The 19,696-nt window shown below is 45.0% G+C and overlaps 2 protein-coding genes across 3 annotated transcripts in view; one reads left to right on the plus strand and one right to left on the minus strand.

Moving 5' to 3' along the window:
• Positions 1–8,862, minus strand: part of krt222 (keratin 222) — a 24,230-nt gene extending 15,368 nt beyond the window's left edge. The window contains 3 exon segments of the mRNA XM_056408885.1: positions 2,564–2,717; positions 5,703–5,785; positions 8,598–8,862. Coding sequence (XP_056264860.1) covers positions 2,564–2,717; positions 5,703–5,785; positions 8,598–8,789 — 429 coding nt within the window. The 5' untranslated portion in view covers positions 8,790–8,862.
• Positions 8,838–19,696, plus strand: part of LOC130189889 (keratin, type I cytoskeletal 19-like) — a 34,415-nt gene continuing 23,556 nt past the window's right edge. For both annotated transcript variants that reach the window (XM_056408883.1, XM_056408884.1), the window contains exon 1: positions 8,838–8,934. The gene's annotated coding sequence lies outside the window, so the exon portion shown is untranslated. The remainder of the gene's footprint in view (positions 8,935–19,696) is intronic.

Here is a 19,696-nt window from a genome sequence, read left to right on the forward strand (position 1 = left end):
TTGATGGCGTGTGATATGATGGCGTGTGATTGATGGCGTGTGATTGATGGCGTGTGATATGATGGCGTGTGATTGATGGCGTGTGATATGATGGCGTGTGATTGATGGCGTGTGATATGATGGCGTGTGATTGATGGCGTGTGATATGATGGCGTGTGATTGATGGCGTGTGATTGATGGCGTGTGATTGATGGCGTGTGATTGATGGCGTGTGATATGATGGCGTGTGATTGATGGCGTGTGATTGATGGCGTGTGATTGATGGCGTGTGATTGATGGCGTGTGATTGATGGCGTGTGATATGATGGCGTGTGATTGATGGCGTGTGATATGATGGCGTGTGATTGATGGCGTGTGATTGATGGCGTGTGATTGATGGCGTGTGATATGATGGCGTGTGATTGATGGCGTGTGATATGATGGCGTGTGATATGATGGCGTGTGATTGATGGCGTGTGATATGATGGCGTGTGATTGATGGCGTGTGATATGATGGCGTGTGATTGATGGCGTGTGATTGATGGCGTGTGATTGATGGCGTGTGATTGATGGCGTGTGATATGATGGCGTGTGATATGATGGCGTGTGATATGATGGCGTGTGATATGATGGCGTGTGATTGATGGCGTGTGATATGATGGCGTGTGATATGATGGCGTGTGATATGATGGCGTATGATTGATGGCGTGTGATATGATGGTGTGTGATATGATGGCGTGTGATATGATGGCGTGTGATTGATGGCGTGTGATATGATGGCATGTGATTGAGGCGTGTGATTGATGGCTTGTGATATGATGGCGTGTGATTGATGGCGTGTGATATGATGGCGTGTGATTGATGGCGTGTGATATGATGGCGTGTGATTGATGGCGTGTGATTGATGGCGTGTGATATGATGGCGTGTGATTGATGGCGTGTGATATGATGGCTTGTGATTGATGGCGTGTGATTGATGGCGTGTGATATGATGGCGTGTGATATGATGGCGTATGATTGATGGCGTGTGATATGATGGCGTGTGATTGATGGCGTGTGATTGATGGCGTGTGATATGATGGCTTGTGATTGATGGCGTGTGATTGATGGCGTGTGATATGATGGCGTGTGATATGATGGCGTATGATTGATGGCGTGTGATTGATGGCGTGTGATATGATTGTCACTTTAAAATAGAAGAAGGTTGTGAGGGTGTAAATTAAGAGTATTTATGAGCGTATATGTATGAGGGTATGCAGGTATGTGCTGATATGTGTTAATATGTGTGCAGGTATGTCTACCCCTATTTATATATATATATATATATTTATATTAGGGCTGTCAATCGATTAAAAAAAATTAACTAATTAATCGCACATTTTGAAATCGCGATTAAAAGTTTTTTTCTTCTTCTTTTTAAAGACCAAACTTCACACAGAGCTGTGTTTTCAAAGAGGCTTCTACCTATAAAGTGCCAGCGAGGTATTTAATATCGTGGATGATAAATTGTTTCTTCAGTGAAACATCCAGATTAGTACAAAAAAAGAAGTATATTGAGACCGCATTGATCCTGTCATCTTTAACACTGAACAGCAGAACCAGTGGCCTTGGTAACTGACTGACATTCACATATGTCACGTTCACCCTCTGGAGGCTGGGCTCATTTTATACATTTGACAAAAAAATAATAATTCACCTTTTAAAGGCGTTTGCATATGACACATCCCCACGTGTTCTACATCAAACATTCCAGAACAATCTCAGCTCTATTCAATGAGGCTCATTGTCCTGGTGCCGTGTTCTCTGCTCTCTGACTGACAGGCTGCTAATGAGCCTCACCTGTGAGGTGGGAGGTCCTTTGTGATTTACTGAGTGTTCATTGGTTGTTTTTTTCGCTAAATGTTGACAGACAAACGGATTGACCAATCACGGTGAAGGTTTCGTGTGACGAGTTCTTTCCGCGCCGCGTCCCCCGACACGTCGCCCTCCGTTCCTCTGTGTATCAGAGGGGGAGACGGGAGGAAGGAGGAGCAGGAGGAAACCCGACTGATTCAGCCACGAGTTTAACTGATTTATTTATTTTCGCGGAGAAATAATTGTTTTAAAAACGGAAACAGTGTTAAACCGTACTGCCGCGGTTTGACACTCGGTTTGAGTGTAAAAACTTCAACGAACACCGGAAGTAAACAAAGTTGCGTTAATTGCGTTAAAATATTTTAGTGCGTTAACACGGCCAAATTAATCGCATAGATTAACACGTTAACGCTGACAGCCCTAATTTATATATATATATATATATATATATATATTCTTTATTTTATTTTCTATGACATTTTTGTATTACTTTAAAATAGAAACAGGTTGCAGTGTGAGTCCACCATCAGGAGGAAACAGATGTCCTATCACACATTTAACCCTTTATCGGGCGAGGAACCATATATGGTAACTTCGCTGATGTTGATTTTCTACCTAAAAACTATATCTTTTACATCTCACAACAGCAACAAAGTATTCTCATGTCCTCCCATAGCCCTGCAGCGTTGACATTTTGACTTCAGAAGTGTTTGAATGAAGGGTCAGCGACCTGGTGCCCGCGGCGCAGCTCGTGCAGCTCGGCCGCGGCGTGCCGGAGCTCGGCCTGCAGCCTCGGGCCGCTCTGGGCCTCCCTCCTCCGGGTCGCCCTCAGCAGAGACACCTGCTGCTGCAGCCGGCCCGTGACGCTCTCCTCCGCCTCACACCTGTGAGGACCGACACACAGGCTTATGAACTGTTTACTGAGCCGCATCACGCCATCCACATATAGACACAGGGAGGAGCGGTCAGTGGGGCGTTCAAATAGAGGCCAGGGAGCAAAGTCCAGGGGAACGTATACGGACGTGTTCCTCAGACTCGGCGTATGTGCAGTTTAACTTCATTTAAAAGCTGATAATATATTTTTACAAACATGACACCACTCATCTTATTGGTTCGTTAGTTCATCTTAATTCATTTACTTATTTTTTTATTTTCCCTTGCCTGGAAACCAATTCAATTCCATGTACATGCACACGCTCATACATCTGCCTTCATCCATGGATTTAGTTTCTTGAAATACATTTTTTATAAAATTATAAAAAATAATTAAAAAAAGCTCTCACACAAACACACACACACACACACATGCATTTTTATTTATTTATTCTTTTGCTCAATACTCTGACTTTATGATGTTGTGTCCACTGTTTCGTCATCCTTATATGTCTATGTATTGTCTTTTGTCTTATAATAAAAATAAATAAAAATAAATAAATAAAAGGTGATGATAGGAGAGTTGTTCCAGGGAGACGCTTCGTCTCTGTCCCTATAGATATTATACAGACACATGCCTGTAAACATTTCTTTGGCTAGTTAAAAAAACAAAACGCTCTCTTAACTCATTCCATCAAGATTGTTTTTGTTCATAGTCATCGAAATGATCCATGTTGTGTTCATATTTGACTGAAAACAATATTTAATGTAAAAGTAATGGCTTTTATTTTGTCCTATGTGCATCTGAGATATAGAAACGCATCATATATGGTAACTGTCACCTTACCACCGACTTGATGAGCTCATTTACACGCCACGCCCTCCCCAAAGGGTACACTACAACCATGATGAGTTCACATTCTGAAGAAACAGGAATAAATACTGTTCAACACATTTTTCCAAGAACTTTTTTTATAATAATTACTTATCGAAAATATAATATTGGAATATGTCCTGATAATAACTTATGAATATCCCCTAAGGCAGGGGTGTCACACACATGATCACCGTGGGCCACATCAGCATCATGGCCGCCCTCTTAAAGGGCCAGCGGGCCACGTCAGCATCATGGCCGCCCTCTTAAAGGGCCAGCGGGCCACTTCAGCATCATGGCCGCCTTCTTAAAGGGCCAGTGGGCCACGTCAGCATCATGGCCGCCCTCTTAAAGGGCCAGCGGGCCACTTCAGCATCGTGGCCACCCTCTTAAAGGGCAAGTGGGCCACTTCAGCATCGTGGCCGCCCTCTTAAAGGGCCAGTGGGCCACATCAGCATCATGGCCGCCCTCTTAAAGGGCAAGTGGGCCACTTCAGCATCGTGGCCGCCCTCTTAAAGGGCCAGTGGGCCACGTCAGCATCATGGCCGCCCTCTTAAAGGGCCAGTGGGCCACGTCAGCATCATGGCCGCCCTCTTAAAGGGCCAGTGGCCATGTCAGCATCATGGCCGCCCTCTTAAAGGGCCAGTGGGCCACTTCAGCATCATGGCCGCCCTCTTAAAGGGCCAGTGGCCACGTCAGCATCATGGCCGCCTTCTTAAAGGGCCAGCGGGCCACTTCAGCATCATGGCCGCCTTCTTAAATGGCCAGTGGGCCACTTCAGCATCATGGCCGCCTTCTTAAAGGGCCAGTGGGCCACATCAGCATCATGGCCGCCTTCTTAAAGGGCCAGTGGGCCACTTCAGCATCGTGGCCGCCCTCTTAAAGGGCCAGTGGGCCACGTCAGCATCATCGCCGCCCTCTTAAAGGGCCAGTGGGCCATGTCAGCATCATGGCCGCCATCTTAAAGGGCCAGTGGGCCACGTCAGCATCATGGCCGCCCTCTTAAAGGGCCAGTGGGCCACGTCAGCATCATCACAGCCCTCTTAAAGGGCCAGTGGGCCACGTCAGCATCATGGCCGCCTTCTTAAAGGGCCAGTGCGCCACGTCAGCATCATGGCCGCCATCTTAAAGGGCCAGTGGGCCACGTCTGCATCATGGCCGCCCTCTTAAAGGGCCAGTGGGCCACATCAGCATCATGGCCGCCCTCTTAAAGGGCCAGTGGGCCATGTCAGCATCATGGCCGCCATTTTAAAGGGCCAGTGGGCCACGTCTGCATCATGGCCGCCCTCTTAAAGGGCCAGTGGGCCACGTCAGCATCATGGCCGCCCTCTTAAAGGGCCAGTGGGCCATGTCAGCATCATGGCCGCCCTCTTAAAGGGCCAGTGTAACTGAAACATATAAACGTATAAACTACCCAAACATATTGTCTATATATATATATCTGACTATGCATTTGATTATTGTTTATTTAATAGTAGACATATTGCACATAAGAACATTTCTCTAATATTATAACATAAATCCATTTAATTTGAAACCTTCAAAATAAAAGCACAGGATATTTTACTCAAATGTCTTTAAGAAAAGAGGATTTTAAGTTTTTCAAGGCGTCAGGGGCCACATCAAATGACGTGGCGGGCCTTGTGTTTGACACCTGTGCCCTAAGGGGTTTGAATATTGTGGTTTTAGATGAAAGATCTAAAAGTCCAAAGGATAAAAAAGACCTCGACGTTGTTTCATTGTGTCGTAAAAAGAGTCCAAAGTCTCACCGTCACACTTAAAGCAGTAAATAGAAGAGCTTTCATTTCAGGCCGCCACCGACCTTCAGGGGTTAACGGCTGACAGGAGAGGAATGGTCTGTGTGTGTGTGTGTGTGTGTGTGTGTCACTCTGCATCAACACACAAGTGAAAGTGCCGACGCAGCACAAAGCCGTGTGCAGGTCGACTCGCCGGCCCGAGTGAAATGACAGAGGAGCGTTCAGCGGGAACAGGAAGTGTTCAGCGGGAACAGGAAGTGGGTATTAAACGTCTTTAATGATCCTCACACCTGATCTTCCAGCTTGTTACAGCATCTAAAACTACATTCCTCTCTTTCTGGCCTGGTGATGAGGGCGCCGCTCACCTGGCCCGGATGGCGGCGGCTCGCCGCGCCATGCTGTCGGACTGCAGCGCCAGCTGGACGTTCTCCATCAGCAGGTGACCCACCTGACGGAGAACAAGCACAGGACAGGAGGTCAGAAAGGACACAACCAGACGTGAGTCTACAGCGCGCTGCAGCAAGGGGTCGTGAACCTGGAGTGAGCGGGAGTCTCATGGGTGTCTGGTTAGACGCCTGAAGTAAAGTCACCATCAAGAGATTTAAACAATATAAAGGCAGAAATACACCTCTCGGAAGATTGACGCTAGATATCCACCCAGGCTCCTCCCCCTTCCTCCACCCCAGGCTCCTCCACCCTCCTCCACCCCAGGCTCCTCCTCTCCCCCAGGCTCCTCCCCATTCCTCCCCCCCCCCAGGCTCCTCCCCTCCTCCCCCCAGGCTCCTCCTCCACGCCGGGCTCCTCGCCCACTCCTCCCCCCTCCTCCACCCCAGGGGGGTACCAGCATCTCTCCCCCGTAGCTTCTCCTCGTTCAGGACGGAGTCCAACGGCCAAAAGACATTTGCAATATTACAATAAGTAAATAAATGATTGTTACTCTAAATCCTGTCTCGCCTGTAGAGGATCAGAGGTCATCACAGAGGTCATTACACCTCCGCACGCCCCAATTAACCCAATTAACTTCTCAATTGACGAGTAGAAGGAGGAAGAGGAGGAGCTGTTAAACTGTTTGAACTGTTATACTGTTAAACTGTTAAAGTGTTAAAGTGTTAAACTGTTAAGTGTTAAAGTGTTAAGTGTTAAAGTGTTACTATACTTAGACGCCGCGATGACTCATAAATAAGTGTCTGTAATAAAGTGAGTTAGCTGACTTCATAATTACAGTATTTATTTTTAATAAGATAATCATAATAAAAACTACTAAACTTTATTTACGACTGAAATTATCAGGTTGACTTATTAGTTTATTATTAGTTTATAGTCTTCTTGTGGTTTAAAGCACACAATAAAAACGTGTTTTCTAATTGTTTAATAAACGGAAGTTGAAAGACACAATTAAAACAAATGAATGTTAAATAAATGAATGTTTAACTCAGAATGAAGAAAATACTGAATCCAGAATCCTCCAACAGGAAGTGACCAAGTTGACCTTCTTTCACTTCATCTGAGATTAAAACAAAGACATGAGATTAAATACAAAGTAATCTGACTGGAAGAAAGTGGACTCCTGGACACACACACACACACACACACACACACACACACACACACACACACACACACACACACACACACACACACACACACACACACACACACACACACACACACACACACACACACACACACACACACACACACACACACACATTCAATTCAATTCAGTTTATTTGTATAGCCCAATTTCACAAATTACAAATTTGTCTCGGAGTGCTTTACAATCTGTACACATAGACATCCCTGCCCCAAAACCTCACATCGGACCAGGAAAAACTCCCAAATAACCCTTCAGGGGGAAAAAAAGGGAAGAAATCTGCAGGAGAGCAACAGAGGAGGATCCCTCTCCAGGATGGACAGATGCAATAGATGTAATGTGTACAGAAGGACAGATTTAGAGTTTAAATACATTCAATGAATATGACAGAGTGTATGAATAGTTCATAGTAGGCATATTCCACGATGGAGACCTCCACGATCCATCAGGCAGATGGCGGTGGGGAGGAGGAGTGGGCGTAGTCTCAACAGTGGGCGGAGTCTCAACAGTGGGCGGAGTCTCAACAGGCCAGTGGCGTAGTCAGGAGCAGGAATTCCACGACCCAGACCTCGATGATCCATCAGGCAGATAGGATCTATGCCGTCTCATAGGGTCCGATGACCCCATGAGACGTGAAGTCACAAGGACTCCGGGGAGAAAGCAGAGTTAGTAACGTGTGATTGAGAGATGAAAATTCATCCTTAAGGAGAGAAAAAAAAAAGAGGAGATAGGTACTCAGTGCATCCTAAACGTCCCCCGGCAGCTATAAGCCTATAGCAGCATACACACACACACACACACACATACACACACATACACACACACACACACACACACATACACACACACACACACACACACATCACAGGTTGATTGACAGGCTGATTTCTACCTCTCACCTCACGTGGTGAGCACATATTTGATCACTTTCTCCGGTGAGAGGTTGTCTTCGGAGGCGGAGCCTCTCATTGCTCGTGTTTCTTACAGAGTGAAGACTTCTTAAAGCTTGAAGAAGTGTTTAGTGTCCACTTGGTTTTGAAATAATGTCTTTTCTATGTCAAAGGTTGATGATTCTCCCAGCCAGTAAAAGACGACAACTTGTATAGCCTCAAACGCGGCCTGAGCCTCCGCTCTTTACGAGGTTTACAACGTTATTGAGCTTTTATCTCCTCTTCTTGTGCAGAGTCAGGAAGCGGGCCGGAGAGGTCACGGCAGACCTTCACAGCCTGGACACCAGCTGTTCCCACTCCTCCCCTCTGGGGGGCGCTACAGAGCATGACACACCAAAACCACCAGAGGCAGAACAGCTTCTTCCCACTGGCCGTCACTCTGACGAACACTTAATCTGACACTACTACCACCTTTCTGCACGGATATCCCAAATACATGTTCCATCGTCATTGTTCATACATAATATTCTATATTTATTTTATTTATTTCATTTATTTTATTTATTTCATTCATTTTATTAATTAATTTAATTTATTTTTTATTTATTATTTATTTCATTTATTTTATTTTTTCAATTGTCAATTTGTTAATTCTTTTAATTTATAATTTTTTTTATTTGATGATTTATTAATTTTTGACAGAAATGTACTTTACACACTTTGCAATAGACCGAGTGACTATAAATGATCACTTGATAACGAAAAGGTTGTCTTACCTGGAACCGGAGCTCCTTCACGGTCTCCTCCTGCCGGGTCCGGTCCCGGGACCAGGAGGACCAGGAGGAGGAGGAGGAGGAGGAGGAGCTGCCGTCGGACCGGCCGGCGATCCGGCGGGCCGGCTGCAGGAGGCCCTGCAGGCGGGCGTTCAGGCCCCGCATGGCGAGGCTGCAGGCCTGCATGGAGTCCATGGAGGCCGGATAGGGGTCCTACCCACGAGCTCTGCAGACACGACGCGTTGGGGATCGGGCCGCCGGGCGTCTGCTGCTCCGGAGCGTCTGCGCAGTCGTATAAGAGCAGCGGCAAACAGCTCGCCACCCAGGAGGCGTCGGCCAGGTAAATGTTTACCCAGGAGGCGCGAGCAGGAACACGAGGCCTCCGACCGACAGCAGCAACCAGAGTCTGTTACCCCGGCAACGAGAGTCTGTTACCCGGGTCACACGGCACCGACCCCCGACCCCTGACCCCGCTCCTCTGCTCCTCCTCCCCTCTGGGTTCCAGGTCACCGACAGTCTGCGGGGTCACTGGCGACTGGGCTGTTCCTCCCTGTTACCCCCCCCCCCCCCACACACACACACACACTCCCCCCCCCCCCCCCCCGCTAAGCGCTGGACACGAGGCTCACATCAGCATCTCTCTGGGGCCCTTTGTGGTCCCAGATCCAGGATTACTGAACACGAGCTGAGGGAATGTTCAGGGGGCGACGCGGGGACACGTGTGAGTGAGTGCGTGTGTGTGAGTGTGTGTGGGGGTGTGACTGTGTAACTGTGGGGGTGTGTGAGTGTGAGTGTGTGTGCAGGTGTGTGTGTGTAAGTGTGTGAGTGTGTGTGTGTGTGACTGTGTGTGTGAGTGTGTGTGTGTTTAATGAGTGTTACCAGTACATCTCTCCCGTGTCTCTCCACTGATCTGAGGTCAGTGTCTCTCTTTCTTTCCTCTTGCTCAATACGTTTTGTCTGGTTTCAGATCAGATGAGTTTGTGTCTGGTCAAAGTTTAAATATTTGTAATATTCTCTGGACACAGAGACGTGTCACAGCTATCCAGCCCCGTGGTAAAGAGACACTTCATGGGGTCACATGGGGTCACATGGGGTTACATGGGGTCACATAGGGTCACATGGGATCACATGGGGTCACATGGGGTCACATGGGATCACATGGGGTCACATGGGGTCTCAAGTCCATCATACCGGAGATCTTGAAGGTGTTATGATCCGATGTGTGTTCTGAACATCTGAATAATAACCGGTCCTGGGACCAGAACCAGAATCAGAAGACATGTTCGTGTGTTTGGACTCAAACATGGAGTTTGACTCGGGTTACACGTCGCTCTAGTCCGAGATATAGAAATAAAGAGAAATATAAAAAAAAGACAAGAATGACAACCGAGTAGACTAAGCATCAACATTAATGTATGAAAAAATAAAATAAAAAATAAATATAGAATAAATATATAAAATATATATAAAATATATAAAACATATAAAATATAAAAATACATATAATATATATAATATATACAAAATATATAAAATATAAAATATATAATATATAATGTATATAATAAAATTATATATATATATTTATAAAATAATGTAAAGAATTAAAATAACCATAATAAAAAGAATTCAAATAAAAAATTATAAAATTATAAAATTATAAAACTTATAAATAAAATAAGTAAAATAAAATAAAATAAATAAAATAAATAAAATAAATAAAATAAATAAAATAAATAAAATAAATAAAATAAATACAATAAATACAATAAATACAATAAATACAATAAATTAAATAAATTAAATAAAATAAATAAAATAAAATAAATAAAATAAATAAAATAAATAAAATAAATAAAATAAATATAGAATATAGAATATAGAATATTATAAATGAACAATGGACAATGTCTTTGGGATATCCGTGCAGAAAGGTGGTAGTGGTGCAGATGGAGCTGTCAGATTAAGTGTTCGTCAGAGTGACGGCCAGTGGGAAGAAGCTGTTCTGCCTCTGGTGGTTTTGGTGTGTCATGCTCTGTAGCGCCCCCCAGAGGGGAGGAGTGGGAACAGCTGGTGTCCAGGCTGTGAAGCAGTGGCGGCTGGTGATTTTGGGGGGGGGGGGGCGCAGTTGGGCGACGCGGTTTAAATAGCACTCAACAATGAGAAGAAAAGAGGTTTTGAGTAGAATATTGTAAAAAACAAAGCTTTATTTCAAGAACACAGCGTGCTCAACACGGTCCAATAACAACTATCAACACACTGTAACTTTAACATGAGAGGTTCAGAGCAGCTTTAAGGAACATTGGGTTGGGTTTCAGAGGTTTGCAAAATAAAAGAGTTTCACCCTCACATGAAAGAGGTTCAGAGCAGAATAGAGTCAGAAAGAGATCACGTTACATTGGGTGTTTGACACACGGAAAAAAAACGATTCAAGCCCTTCTTAGAGGTGACACATTTAAATATTGTTTGATGCATTTAAATAAATCAATTACAAAACGAAGATATTTATATTGAATGGGTGTAACACAAAATGTAGGAATACTTTCATTTATTAGATTTATTTAGGTTACACTCACAAAAATGATTCAAGCCCTTCTTAGAGGTGACACATTTAAATATTGTTTGATACATTTAAATAAATCAATTACAAAAATAGATATTTATATTTAATGGGTGTAACACAAAATGTATGAATACTTTCATTCATTAGATTTATTTGGGTTAGATGGTATGCATATCAACTCAAAATAAATGTGTTTCATTGAGGACTACCCTTTGCGCATGCGCCTTCTGAAAATCAGTTGTTTACATGAGGTGAAGACACTTTCAGGGCTGTATGGTGGTGTAGTGGCTAGCACTGTCGCCTCAAAGCCAGAGGGTTGTGGGTTCAATTCCCAGTCGAGGTGTTCCTTCTGTGTGGCGCTTGTGTATTTTTTTAGTTAGTTAGTTTATATTTTGAGTTGGACAAACACAAATTAATTTAATTTAATGAATATCGTTATTTTATTTTAGATGTATTTGATACAAATGAGTTGAACTAACTTAATTACATTTTATTGCACTGATGTGCTAAATTTGAGTTGGAGTTGCATATAATTATTGGATGGAAAACCTGCCAACAATTTAATTGAGTTCATCCAATGAGTCATTTCTTTGGGTGACAGAGTAGACCCACTACGTGTAAAGACAAGTAGCCTCCTCTCTTTAAAGTTGGCAAACTTCTCCATAACTCTCTGGTTAAAGTCAATCATGTCTGTAACCAGCCTGTTTCATTATTCTGAGGGAATGTGTCTGTTTTTCAGAACTTCTTCGTTGTGTTTCGATGCCAGTTCGGTCTGCAAACAGGGTTAGCTTCATGCTGTTAGCTCGTTAGCTTCATGCTGTTAGCTAGATGCTGCGTTAACATTCGTGCTTTCCACTTGTCTGCAGCTCTTTAGACCCCTCCCCCCGTTGTAGTCCAGAGAGTTTCAGTCCCTTTGGAACAACAGACAGGAGAAACTAAACAGCATTACTCACTGAGCTCCAGCTAACAGCTCCGTTAGCTACCTGCTCGTGTAGCTCCGTGGAGCTCTCTGGCTGAGGGAACGATACCGGTCTCTGATTGGCCGAATAGTCCAGTCACGTGAAATAAGAAACAATGTCATTGGCCAGGGCGCACATTTTTGCGCCCCAAGATTCACGGCAATGAGAAGCCGTCCTTGCCGAAACGACTGTGAGATGTTTGCTCGCTGCCGCACACGCACGTTGGGCCGGAGCCCCGTAAAGGGGGCGGGGCTTCTCTCCATGAGGATGAGTGGCGATATATTATGTTTTTTCACATTAACTTAAGTGGTTGTTGACAGGCTGATGGTCTCCCACACACATTTAGCGCGTCAACACGGTATATTAGCTATTTAAATGATTTGGTATATAATGTTTTTTGACAGGATATATTATATATTTTTTTCCTTTTTTTTTCTCTCTTCCATCTAAAATTGTTAAGAGGGGCGGCGCCCTAGCGCCCCCTATGGACGCACCGCCACTGGTTGTGAAGGTCTGCCGTGACCTCTCCGGCCCGCTTCCTGACTGGACTCTGCACAAGTCCAGGATGGTCGGCTGGAACCAAAAGTTGTCGGTGCTACGCTGACGCAGGTCGCCAGATAGTCGTTTGAAGCTATATAAAAATGAAAATGTGCCTGAAGTGTGATCTGCATCTCTGTTCAGCTGCTCAGGGTTTCCCTGTGAGGAGAATCTTCTCTTGTGTCTCTGAGAAGCCTCGTGTGCCTGGAGGAGACACGCGTGTGCATGTTCTGATGCTCATCACGTGACCTACAGGTGGTGAACACGCCAGGCCGGATGTGGGGATGATTAACATGGAGCTGCTCCACCCGACTCTGTTACTGCTCCACCCGACTATGTTACTGCTCCACCCGACTCTGTCACTGCTCCACCCGACTGTTACTGCTCCACCCGACTCTGTTACTGCTCCACCCGACTCTGTTACTGCTCCACCCGACTCTGTTACTGCTCCACCCGACTCTGTCACTGCTCCACCCGACTCTGTTACTGCTCCACCTGACTGTTACTGCTCCACCCAATTCTGTTACTGCTCCACCCGACTCTGTCACTGCTCCACCCGACTGTCACTGCTCCACCGACTCTGTTACTGCTCCACCCGACTCTGTTACTGCTCCACCTGACTGTTACTGCTCCACCCAATTCTGTTACTGCTCCACCCGACTCTGTCACTGCTCCACCGACTCTGTCACTGCTCCACCCGACTCTGTTACTGCTCCACCGACTCTGTTACTGCTCCACCGACTCTGTCCCCCCGTCAGAGGAGGGGACTCTCTGGGTCTGCTGGTTTTCACCCCTGATTGTCAGGAAGAGAAGAAGAAGTCCTTCATCATGAGGGAATACGTGAGGGAACACGTGAGGGAACACTTAAGGGAACACTTAAGGGAACACTTAAGGGAACACGTGAGGGAACACGTGAGTGAACACTTGAGGGAACACTTTAGGGAACACTTTATGGAAAATGTGAGTGAACATGTGAGGGAACACGTGAGGGAACACTTGAGGGAACACTAGAGGGAACACGTGAGGGAACACTTGAGGGAACATGAGGGAAAATGTGAGTGAACATGTGAGGGAACACGTGAGGGAACACTTGAGGGAACACGTGAGGGAAAACGTGAGTGAACATGTGAGGGAACACGTGAGGGAACACGTGAGGGAACACGTGAGGGAACACGTGAGGGAAAACGTGAGTGAACATGTGAGGGAACACGTGAGGGAACACGTGAGTGAACACGTGAGGGAACACTTGAGGGAACACTAGAGGGAACACGTGAGGGAACACTTGAGGGAACATGAGGGAAAATGTGAGGGAACACGTGAGGGAACACTTGAGGGAACACGTGAGTGAACATGTGAGGAACACTTGCGGGAACACTTTAGGGAACACGTGAGGGAACACGTGAGGGAACACTTGAGGGAACATGTGAGGGAACACTTGAGGGAACACTTGAGGGAATACGTGAGGGATGAGGGAACACGTGAGGGAACACTTGAGGGAACACGTGAGGGAACACTTGAGGGAATACGTGAGGGATGAGGGAACACGTGAGGGAACACTTGAGGGAACACATGAGGGAACACGTGACGGAACACTTGAGGGAACACTTGAGGGAATATGTGAGGGATGAGGGAACACGTGAGGGAACACGTGTTATTTACTAAGCAAACACACTGCGAGGACACGCTGACTCACCAAAACCACGCCGGCTGGGAGACTCCCCGTATCTCACTCCCACACCGCTCAGCAAGATGGCCACCTGTCGGCAGGAGAGCAGCGATGAGGATGATGATGATGAGTCATGACCTTCATCGTTAAAATCCTGGAAAGGCAGCACCTGTCAGGGCGTTGCAGCCGGCTCTGTTCTCGGTGTCTGGGACGCATGATGTCATCAAACAGGAAATGCCACCCAGCCGGTTCCCAGCGGCGTCGCTCCCACGGCGGGCCGGGAAGCCTCGCTCTCCGTCGGTCGCACGACATTCAGGAGTGTTGAGTCCAGGAGGGCGACCTCACGGGGTCAGGGGTCAGCCGGAGGGTCAAATGTGTGGAACAATAAGGGTTCTTTAATGGTTCTAAAATGGTTATTTAATGGTTCTTTCAAAGGCTTTGTGGTTTTACGAAGATCCATCACCTACTGAAGATCCATTTGGGAAATGGTGCCTTAAAGAACCATGTTTTAAGGTTCTTTGAGACACCTTTAGAGGTACTTTGAAGAACTTTATAAGAAAACGGTTCTTTAGAGAACCCTGGTTTGAAAGGTTCTTTGTGGAACCATAAATGGTGCCTTAAAGAAAATGTTGTTAAGGTTCTTTGAGGAACCAGATATGGTTCTTCTATGGCATCACTCTGAAGAACCATTGTGGGTTCCAGATGGTTCTGCCTCTGAGGGGATGAGAACCAGCCGCCTCAGGTCCAGAGGTCTCAGGTCTAGAGGGATCCGGTCTAGAGAGCTCAGGTCTAGAGGTCTCCGGTCCAGAAGGCTCAGGTCTAGAGGTCTCAGTGTCACGATAAGTCACGGTTGTCGCAGCGAGAGAGGACCCAAATGCCGACATTACTGCAAAAACCAATCTTTAATCCAAACAACTAACAGGACAACAAACACGCGGACCAAACAGTACGGAGCCACACTGGGAATGAGACGAACAGGGTTTACATACACAGGCAGGCGGAGGTGATTGGACAACGGGGAACGAGACACAGGTGAACACAATGAGGGCGGAGCCAGCAATCACACAGAAGGAAACAATCAGGACCAGGACAGCCAATCACAGGGAGACAGAAGACACAAGGACTTCAAAACAAGACACACAACCAGACACAAACTCCAGATCATGACACTCAGGTCTAGAGGTCTCCGGTCCAGAGGGCTCAGGTCCAGAGGTCTCCGGTCCAGAGGTCTCAGGTCCAGAGGTCTCCGGTCTAGAGGTCTCAGGTCCAGAGGTCTCAGGTCCAGAGGTCTCCGGTCCAGAGGGCTCCGGTCCAGAGGTCTCCGGTCTAGAGGTCTCCGGTCCAGAGGGCTCCGGTCTAGAGGTCTCCGGTCTAGAGGTCTCAGGTCTAGAGGTCTCCGGTCCAGAGGTCTCCGGTCCAGAGGTCTCCGGTCTAGAGGTCTCCGGTCCAGAGGGCTCCGGTCTAGAGGTCTCCGGTCTAGAGGTCTCAGGTCTAGAGGTCTCCGGTTCTCCTCGTGGACCTCCTGCCGCCACATTCCTGGCGCTCGGCGTCTCTTTGATCTTTTCCTTTGTTCTCCTTCATGTTTCTGGACAAAGGAACAACTCAAACACAGACTCGCTTTGATCCAACATTAAAACTCTTTTGTCGTGTCTGACATGAGGAGTTCTGCAGCCGAGGCTTTGTGGACCCAGAACCGCAGCCGGACCGCGGTCACATGACCCGCGGTCACATGACTCCTCTTTGTTCTGCTCGTCTTCATCGTTTGAAGGTTTCAGACGACACGGAGCCCAGGACGCTCACGGTCTGACCTACCGACTTACTTTTTTACCTACTTACCTATTTACTTATTTACTTATTTACTTACTTACCTACTTACTTATTTACCTACTTACCTATTTACTTATTTACTTATTTACTTAGTTCTACCGCCATGACCTTCACTTTGAGTCTCATCGGCCTCGTTAAGCTTGTTAACCTCATTAACCTCGTTAACCTAGTTAAGAAAGTAAAGTTAGTCAGTAAATAAATAAATTATTAACTAAGTAAGTAAGTAAGTAAATATTAGTAATATTATTCCATATAATATACAAAACAGAAAGACTGAAAAGGTAGAAGCAAAAAATGCTTTATATTCCTATCCTAAATTAATATATAATAAATCAGAAAATTAATATAAAATAAAGAAAAATAACAAAGAAAATAAAAATACTATATATATATATAGTTTGTTTTAAAAAGAAAGTTTATATATATATATATACACAGATATACATCCACATACATCTTCTATATAAATACATTTCAATCACACTTATAACCCTCAAGAATTGTTTTATAAATAATTCCTTTGAAAACAAAATATGAGTTCACCATTCTTATATCCAATTGAACATTATTCCATAATTGGACTCCTACAATAGAAATAATAAAGGAACCACAAAGAGGCTTCACACCTGCCTGATGGCGCTCCAACCACCGCCACCCAGACAGGTACGCTGTGCAACATTCATCAACACGGTTACGCAACAATCATTACTAATGAGCACATTTGAATACTACCATCTGAGATCAAAGGCAGCGTATCAGAACCAGAAGGAACACATTCTGGCCCGCTGCTCCCTCCTCTCCTCCACGCCTCAGGTCCTGTGATGCTGATCATACCAGCGCAGCGTTAAACGGTTGTCATCCGCCGGAGCACCCGACACTTATCATTCCGTAGTTTCACATGCCGATGAGGAGGAAGGTGTTACACCTGTACAATAAAGGGCTCGGCCGGATTCCTGCATGAACCGGTACGGGTTGGTCGTCCTGAGCGACCGGGTGGGTGACCCGAGGTGACGGGGCGGCGTGAGGTGGGTTTGTTAATCGCGCTCCATCACACACGGAGCCTCAAACGATACGGAAGCCACGCGGATGTCTGGGAAAGACGAGTTTAGAGACTCTTAAACACAATAACGTTGGTAGAATTAAATCTTATAAGTCCTGTGGTGCTCGCCGTGATGTGTTCATGCTCCTCGGGTGACACCAGAACTTCTGCTTCACACCAAACAATCACAAGGAGTGACTCAGCTGTCAGTCAGCGTGTAGAAGCAGGCCGGGCCAAGTCAGGGCCTCGCTCCACACATCCAGGTGTGTGTGTGTGTATGTGTGTGCCTTTGATCTCACCTGCCAGCATTCAGTATCGTGATAATCTGAGGATGACAAGCTGTCATATTCATTGAATGTGTTATTACTCTGTAATGATTCCTTCTAGTCACATGACATCTATTGTTCATCTGGTCACATGACATCTATTGTTCACCTGGTCACATGACATCTATTGTTCATCTGGTCACATGACATCTATTGTTCATCTGGTCACATGACATCTATTGTTCATCTGGTCACATGACATCTATTGTTCATCTAGTCACATGCCATCTATTGTTCATCTAGTCACATGCCATCTATTGTTCATGTGGTCACATGACATCTATTGTTCATCTGGTCACATGACATCTATTGTTCACCTGGTCACATGACATCTATTGTTCATCTGGTCACATGACATCTATTGTTCATCTAGTCACATGACATCTATTGTTCATCTGGTCACATGACATATATTGTTCATCTGGTCACATGACATCTATTGTTCATCTGGTCACATGACATCTATTGTTCATCTAGTCACATGCCATCTATTGTTCATCTGGTCACATGACATCTATTGTTCATCTGGTCACATGACATCTATTGTTCATCTGGTCACATGAGATCTATTGTTCATCTGGTCACATGACATCTATTGTTCATCTGGTCACATGACATCTATTGTTCACCTGGTCACATGACATCTATTGTTCATCTGGTCACATGACATCTATTGTTCATCTGGTCACATGACATCTATTGTTCATCTGGTCACATGACATCTATTGTTCACCTGGTCACATGACATATATTGTTCATCTGGTCACATGACATCTATTGTTCATCTGGTCACATGACATCTATTGTTCATCTGGTCACATGACATCTATTGTTCACCTGGTCACATGACATCTATTGTTCATCTGGTCACATGACATCTATTGTTCATCTGGTCACATGACATCTATTGTTCACCTGGTCACATGACATATATTGTTCATCTGGTCACATGACATCTATTGTTCACCTGGTCACATGACATCTATTGTTCATCTGGTCACATGACATCTATTGTTCATCTAGTCACATGACATCTATTGTTCATCTAGTCACATGACATCTATTGTTCATCTGGTCACATGACATATATTGTTCATCTGGTCACATGACATCTATTGTTCACCTGGTCACATGACATCTATTGTTCACCTGGTCACATGACATCTATTGTTCATCTGGTCACATGACATCTATTGTTCATCTGGTCACATAACATCTATTGATCATCTGGTCACATGACATCTATTGTTCATCTAGTCACATGCCATCTATTGTTCATCTGGTCACATGACATCTATTGTTCATCTGGTCACATGACATCTATTGTTCATCTGGTCACATGACATATTGTTCATCTAGTCACATGATATCTATTGATCATCTGGTCACATGACATCTATTGTTCATCTGGTCACATGACATCTATTGTTCATCTGGTCACATGACATCTATTGTTCACCTGGTCACATGGCATCTATTGTTCATCTGGTCACATGACATCTATTGTTCATCTGGTCACATGAGATCTATTGTTCATCTGGTCACATGACATCTATTGTTCATCTGGTCACATGACATCTATTGTTCATCTGGTCACATGACATATATTGTTCATCTGGTCACATGACATCTATTGTTCATCTGGTCACATGACATCTATTGTTCATCTGGTCACATGACATCTATTGTTCATCTGGTCACATGACATCTATTGTTCATCTAGTCACATGACATCTATTGTTCATCTGGTCACATGACATCTATTGTTCATCTAGTCACATGACATCTATTGTTCATCTGGTCACATGACATCTATTGTTCATCTGGTCACATGACATCTATTGTTCATCTAGTCACATGACATCTATTGTTCATCTGGTCACATGACATCTATTGTTCATCTGGTCACATGACATCTATTGTTCATCTAGTCACATGACATCTATTGTTCATCTGGTCACATGACATCTATTGTTCATCTGGTCACATGACATCTATTGATCAACTGGTCACATGACATCTATTGTTCATCTGGTCACATGACATCTATTGATCAACTGGTCACATGACATCTATTGTTCATCTGGTCACATGACATCTATTGTTCCTCCTCTGTTTCTCTCCTGAAGGTTTCTTCACTTCTTTCCCTATGAAAGTTTTTTTTCTATTTCTTGGGAGTTGTTCC

The sequence above is a fragment of the Pseudoliparis swirei genome, chromosome 24 (genome assembly GCF_029220125.1).
Source record: "Pseudoliparis swirei isolate HS2019 ecotype Mariana Trench chromosome 24, NWPU_hadal_v1, whole genome shotgun sequence".
Classification (NCBI taxonomy): Eukaryota; Metazoa; Chordata; class Actinopteri; order Perciformes; family Liparidae; genus Pseudoliparis; species Pseudoliparis swirei.